This window comes from Olea europaea, unplaced genomic scaffold (assembly GCF_002742605.1).
Source record: "Olea europaea var. sylvestris unplaced genomic scaffold, O_europaea_v1 scaffold337, whole genome shotgun sequence".
NCBI lineage: Eukaryota > Viridiplantae > Streptophyta > Magnoliopsida > Lamiales > Oleaceae > Olea > Olea europaea.
This window is the reverse complement of record NW_019252694.1, coordinates 394,855-401,650: the sequence shown is the minus strand read 5'-3', so window position 1 is coordinate 401,650 and position 6,796 is coordinate 394,855. Positions and strand designations below refer to the sequence as shown.

General features: G+C 38.3%; 1 protein-coding gene across 1 annotated transcript; it reads right to left on the bottom strand.

The window, feature by feature from the left end:
* Positions 1–4,499: 4,499 nt before the first annotated feature.
* Positions 4,500–5,560, bottom strand: LOC111386006. Its single transcript, XM_023010435.1, has 2 exons — positions 5,383–5,560; positions 4,500–4,819 (listed from the first exon to the last, which is right to left on the bottom strand). Exons 1-2 carry the CDS (start codon positions 5,558–5,560, stop codon positions 4,500–4,502), a joined length of 498 nt encoding a protein of 165 aa, XP_022866203.1.
* Between the last annotated feature and the right edge of the window lie 1,236 nt (positions 5,561–6,796).

Here is a 6,796-nt window from a genome sequence, read left to right as displayed (position 1 = left end):
ATTTTTTGGCTTTCGACAATCCTTGGATCGATGTCCTGCCTTGCCACAATTGTAACAGTTGCCTTTAAATTTTTTAGCAGTTTTTGAAGAACCAATTTGTCCTTCCCCATTGTGCTTCCTCTTTTTGTTTGTCTTGAAGCCTCCTTCTACAATGTTGGCTTTTGGTTCCATCGAAGTAGATGCACCATTCCTTTTTTCCGTTTTGCGATTGTCTTCTTCTATTCTCAAACGGACAATGATATCTTCAAGTTTCATTTCCTTCCGCTTGTGCTTGAGGTAATTCTTGAAATCCTTCCATGAAGGTGGTAATTTCTCAATTAGTGCAGCGACTTGGAATGATTCACTTAGTTTCATTCCTTCGGCATGGATGTCGCTAAGTATGATCTGAAGTTCTTGAACTTGGGGTATGACAGTCTTGTTGTCAACCATTTTATAATCCAAAAAACGACCGACAATGAATTTCTTCGTGCCGGCATCTTCGGTTTTGTACTTTGTGTCCAAAGATTCCCACAGTTCTTTTGCAGACTTAGCATTGCAGTACACATTATATAATGTGTTATCCAGTCCATTAAGCACATAATTTCTGCATGAGAAATCAGAATGCTTCCATGCATCAACCGCAGCCAATTTTTCAGCATCACTGTCTTGCTCGGTATATGAAGGCGCGTTTTCTTTGAGAAATTTAGCCAAATTTAATGTCATCAGATAAAAAAGCATTTTTTTGTTGCCAACGCTTGAAATCTGACCCATTAAACTTTTCTGGTTTTTCCCCGGTCGTATTCGGGAGTGTGGTACCAGAAGTTGCCATTTCTGAATGCAACCAGAAGATTAACGATAAGAAGGAGTAGAAACAGAAACAAATAATAATTGAAAAAGCAAAATTCATTTTAAGATTGTTGTTTCTAGAGTTTGAATTCACTCCTTCGAAAACAATCCGACAGAATTACCTGAATGCAAGAATTGATCAACAGGATCCAAAATTGTAATTCGAGCCCACCGACTTCACGATGTGTCCTTAAAATGAATTTGCTGCCTTCAATGGTGCTAAAGGCGTCCAGCAATCGTTAATATAGTGTAAAGGTCGACCCGGACCCGCACCGAACCGAACTCGGGCATGGGCACGTGCCGTGCCGAGCCGGCCGGTCGGACGGACGACGGCGGCGACGCGCGCGTGTGGGTTTATGACCGAACCCAATAGGATATAGGTCTTCCCCCTTCCAAAGACTATTGGTACCCTTGGGGCCCAAACCCAAATCTAAACTTTCACTTTATAAACCACACCAAAGTTTCCTAACTTTCCTATGTGGGATAAGTGTTTGGCAAATCAAATTCTTCCATAATCCTTAGTTTATGTGGGTTACTTTAACACTTAATATTTCATTCAATTTTAAATGGTTTTCGATAAATAAATATATCACGTTAATCATCTCGCGGAGTAGAACGCGAATACGCTAGGTCCCGTATTATTTAAAAGGTGGGTCCCACTGAAATTTGGGCTCAAAGTTGACCCATTAAACCATTTTTTTTTCCAACATCTTCTTCCTTGTTCACATCATATTCATATGACACAGGAGGATACATCAAGTTCAGAAATTGTTATCTTCCTTCTTTTGATCCTGTACCTGTTCCTGTTCTACCAGCTGTCCTGTGTTGGTCAATGTGACAACATTGTTCTGAAGGACCACAGTACAGCTATCAACGGTGTTGGCCCACTGATTGAGGTGCTTGAGTTGGTGAGAGACACTGGAGCCAAGAGAAAGCTTCTTGTCCCTCAACAAGTAGAATATGATTAGACGATTCTCAATAGCCTGAAGTTTCCACTTAAGAGCCGTCGAGTTGGACGCCAACTTCACCTTCAACTTAACCAATCCCATGCCTCTAATGTTGTCCTTCATCATTCCTTCGTATAAATCGTATCTTACCCCAACAGTATTAGATAATTAAAGGATGAGGGAGAGATGAAAGAATTATCAAACAATTCAGGTTGTTGTGGATATCCTCGAAACATACATTGGAAGTCTAGATCTATAAGTAATCCTAAAGAATATAAAATCTGTTACCAGCAGCAGGAAGCGAAAAATATTCGTGCATCTATCAGTATAGGCCACTTGAATACGCAAGAAAACATAATCAGAAGATTGAACATAAGTGCCTCTGCAAATTCTATTAACTTTATTTGACTACATCCGAAGTTAATATGACACTCACATTGTTCAAATAAAATGCAAGGATTGCAAAAAAGAGGTGAATATCGTAAACATCAACATCCACTTACGTATTCAAGTAGCCAAACATGGCTGGGGCAGTTTCGAGGCATAATAACATGATTCTCAGCTTGAGAACCACTTCATTTAGACAAAACAGCTTTATGCACCATTAAAATTTTCAAGTTATCAATGTCAGATGCAGAAGATGATGGAGATTCACCAACATATGACATCAAAAACAATCATTAGAATAATTTCAATAAATCAGGTGATGCAAGGTTAAAAGAAAAAAGTCAACAAAATTGCATTAGCGAAGGTAGTTAGGGATAAATTTTATTAAAGTAAAACAATTCAACAAGATCACTATCGGCTATTAATGATCTGAAGATAGGAGAAGATGGGAGGGGGAGGGAGGGAGGGAAGGAGGGAGAGTTCTTTTCTTGAAGGTGGTTCACCAGGTGATAGACCGATGAGCCAGGAAAATAGAGTTGTTAAGGGGTAATAGATAAGGGCTTTAAGCAAGGTGCTACAACATAAATGATCAAGCCATCTGTTGATAATAACCTTACAGCAAAAGAAGATGACAAAAAGCATGAAACTAATAACTTGCCTTCACATGCTATTATGCGATTGTTTGAGCCACATTATTTTCATAAAAATATATTTTTGAATAGTGTAATAATGAGAAATGTGTAGTTAAAAAATAAGAAAAACTTTTGGTTTTACGTGTAACATTATTTTATTGAAGAATGTGTGATTGACATGAAGTCAAATCACTATTTAAAAATGTATTTTTTCCAAATAATGTAGATCAAATAGGGCCTATATGATCATACCTTGTAGAGCCGATGGCGAACTTGTTTGCAAATCATGCTAAAATCATGTACTTGAATTTTTGCAATAAACTACTCTCATATAAGCCACCTCCATGCATTTGTAGGCCAGTGCAGTAGCAGCCATTTCTTAGCCTTTTTTGTATTGAAGGGCATAGGTTTAGCAAGGTATGCAAAGTTCATTCTGAAATCTAGAAAGATGATAGTGTGTTTGAAAAGCATCTTACCTATCATGCTCAAGATATGTTCAGACAATACAATTTTTCAACTTAAAAGGTAGTTGAATCACATTACTTTTCAGTTTTCCAAGGGAAATATTCTGTAGTGACCACTCTGGATCCTCAAGTACAAAGAATTGAGCAAGTTGGGTATTAAAGGCACTTTCATCTAAGTGCGAGTCAATCAAACAATATTAATGCTCTTGGGGAAACAATATTTTTATCAAAAAACTGCATATGATTAAAGTGCTAAAGGGTACACTCACTCGCAATGTTTGGCAGCACTGCTATACATTTGCATTTGATTCATCTCCTTGCACTTGCTAGTTTCACCATTGCATGCCTCTAAAAGAGAAGCAGCAAGAAAAAAGTTTAAAGTAGCTTTGAAGCAGCCTCATTACTTACGAAAGGAGACCCAGAGTTCTGCACAATATTATATAAGAAAAATTTAGAAATGTAAGTGGGAAATTGGTCAATTGCATGTTCAAAAGGAACTCAAAGCAGATGAAAGTAAAAAGCCTAAAGATACAAAACAAAAAATAGAATCTAGTTATTAGAAAAAAATAGAATCCGGTTATTAGAGCATGTACACACATTAAAGAGAAATGTGAAAAAAAGAACTTGAGATGATCAGTAGTGTAGTGATGGTGCTAAAGTCCCTTATGAATCACCTATAAAAACTAGCCAAGCCATGAAAACTCCTAACTTCAATTATAGTTTTAGGTGTTGGCCACTCTTAAAGCTTTTATCTTTTTCTCATTGACGTCTACTCCATTAGCACTAACCATGAATCCTAGAAAAACAACTCTATCCATGCAAAACTTGCTCTTTTTGAGATTAGCATACAATTGTTCTTCCCTCGGCACATCAAGCACACATCTTAGATGCTTCAAATGCTCATCTAGGTCTTTGCTATATATTAAAATGTCATCAAAATAAACTACAACAAATTTTCCTATGAAAGCACGTAAAACATGATTCATTAAATGCATGAAAGTGCTCGATGTATTAGTGAGTCCAAACGGCATAACTAATCATTCATACAATTCATACTTAGTTTCAAATGTCGTTTTCTATTCATTACCCTCCCGCATACAAATTTAATGATACCCGCTCTTAAGATTAATCTTACTAAAAATGCAAGCACCATACAATTTATCAAACATATCACCTAGCCAAGGTATAGGGTGATGATACTTTACCATTATATTGTTGATAGCTCAGCAATCTATGCACATTCTTTAAGTCTGATCTTTCTTCAGTACCAATAGAATGGGCATAGTACATGGACTCATGCTCTCTCTTATATAGCTATTGCTCCTCAACTTCTCCACATACTTCTGAATCTCCTTTGTCTCCTTGGACTTACTTCTGTAAGTCGGTCGGTTTGGAATGACAGCTCCAAGTATGAAGTCAATCTGGTGCTCAATGCCTTGAATTGGTGGCAATCCACTTGGCACATCCTCTAGAAACACATCTTCAAAATCCTGCAACAAAGACTTAACCAAACTAGGGAGGGAAATGTTAGATTCCTCAAAATTGAGGAGGGACTCTTTGTACACTAACAACAAAATTTGCTTGTTATCACTCATAGCCTTTTTCAACTTACTCTCTTTTACATAGAAATTTACTTTTAGATTTTCTCTCCTCTTAGCTGGCTCTTTTCTCTCCGCTTCTGTGGCTTCTCTCTCTTTTCTCCACTTTCGTCAACCTCACCATTTTCTCTCTTATTTTCAGTCTCACTATTTCCTCTCCTTTTTCCCAACTCCCTCATTTTTCAGTTTAATTTGATCTTCATGCACTTGTGCCGGTGTTAATGGTGCAAGAGTAATGGTCTTTCCATCTTTGACAAAACTATATCGATTCCTATACCCATCACGTGTAACCCTTTTATTGTATTTCCATGGTCTCTCCAACAAGATATGACCGGCATGCATATGCACCACATCACATACAACCTTGTCACTATAACTCTCAATTGAGAAATTAATTAGAACTCGTTTATTCACCATAACTTCTCCACTTTCATTCAACCACTGCAATTCATAAGGTATATGGTATTTTAATAATACTAGTCCTAATTTCTCAACTAAAGTTGTGCTAGCTACATTCTTCAACTCCTACCATCATTAATCACACTACATATCTTATCGTTGACGTGACGTGTGTGGAATATATTTTCCCGCTGCTGCTTCGAATCATCCACTTTGATTTGAATTTTAAGAGCTCGCCTCGAGACCAACGACTCCCCAACAGCAAATTTCACATTTTCTTCTTCATCAACCTCTTCCAACATAGGCATGTCTTCATATTCTCCTCCACTCTAGCTCACCATCTCTCCATTGTCCAACAACACCATTGCTCGCTTATTTAGGCATTGAGAAGCGATGTGCCCTGACCCCAAGCACCTAAAACACTTGACGTCTCGATTTCTTGATGGCTGTGACTCTATTTTTGGTACTATTTTTCTAACACCTTCCTCATTCCCTTTCTACCACTCATTCCTACCTTTAGGTACAACCTTATCACCCTTGTTGTTATTCAACCTCGGTTTCCAAGATGGATTAGAACCTGAAGTTCCTAACGGCTGCCTAGCTGTTCCTAACGGTTGCCTAACTGTCCCCTTCCTCTTCAGTTGTCTCTCCACCTTCATAGCCACATGCAACATGTCTTCCAATTCCACATAATGTTGTAACTTCACTACATTGGTAATTTCCCTATTCAACCCATTCAAAAACCGTTTCATGGTAGCTTTTCAATCCTCCACCACATTTGCCCTAATCATGAGTATCTCCATCTCCTTGTGGTAATCCTCCACATTCTTCGACCCTTGATATAGGCTTTGTAGTTTTTGATAGATCTCTCGGTTCTAGTGACTAGGAACGAACCGTTTTCTCATCAATGAATTCATCTCTTCCCAAGTACGGATTAGTCTTCCCCCACTCCTACGTTGTGTAGTAACCACTTGATCCCAACAAGTTACCACATAGTCACTGAATTCTAAGACCGCTAACTTCACCTTCTTCTCCTCCGAGTAGTTATAACACTCGAAAATCAACTCAACCTTCCTTTTCCATTCTAGGTACGCCTCTGGATCACTCCTTCCTTTGAATGGAGGAACTGTCATCTTTATATTTCCTAGATTCCCATCCAATTCATCTCCGCGATCATTTCTACCCCGTCTGTCGAACCTATCACCTCTATTCCTCATTCGTCCCATCTCAACGCCGTTAAATTCATCCTCACCCATGTCACTTACAAAATCATATTCTTCCTGCCTTTCTCTTCTAGGCTCCCATCGATCTGATCCCCTAGTATAAGATGCCTTCACTCACTATCCTCGACTAAGATTAGCCACTGATGTATCTAACATTGTCATCCAAGCTTCCTGTTTTTCCAATCTATCTCTCACATCTCCAAACACCCTTTCAAATCTCTATACTAAGTCCTCAGATGCGCTACTATTATTACCATTTCGGCTTGAATTGGAATCTTCTCGTTCAGACATCCTAAGTAAGATTTTATTTTCTGTCTCACC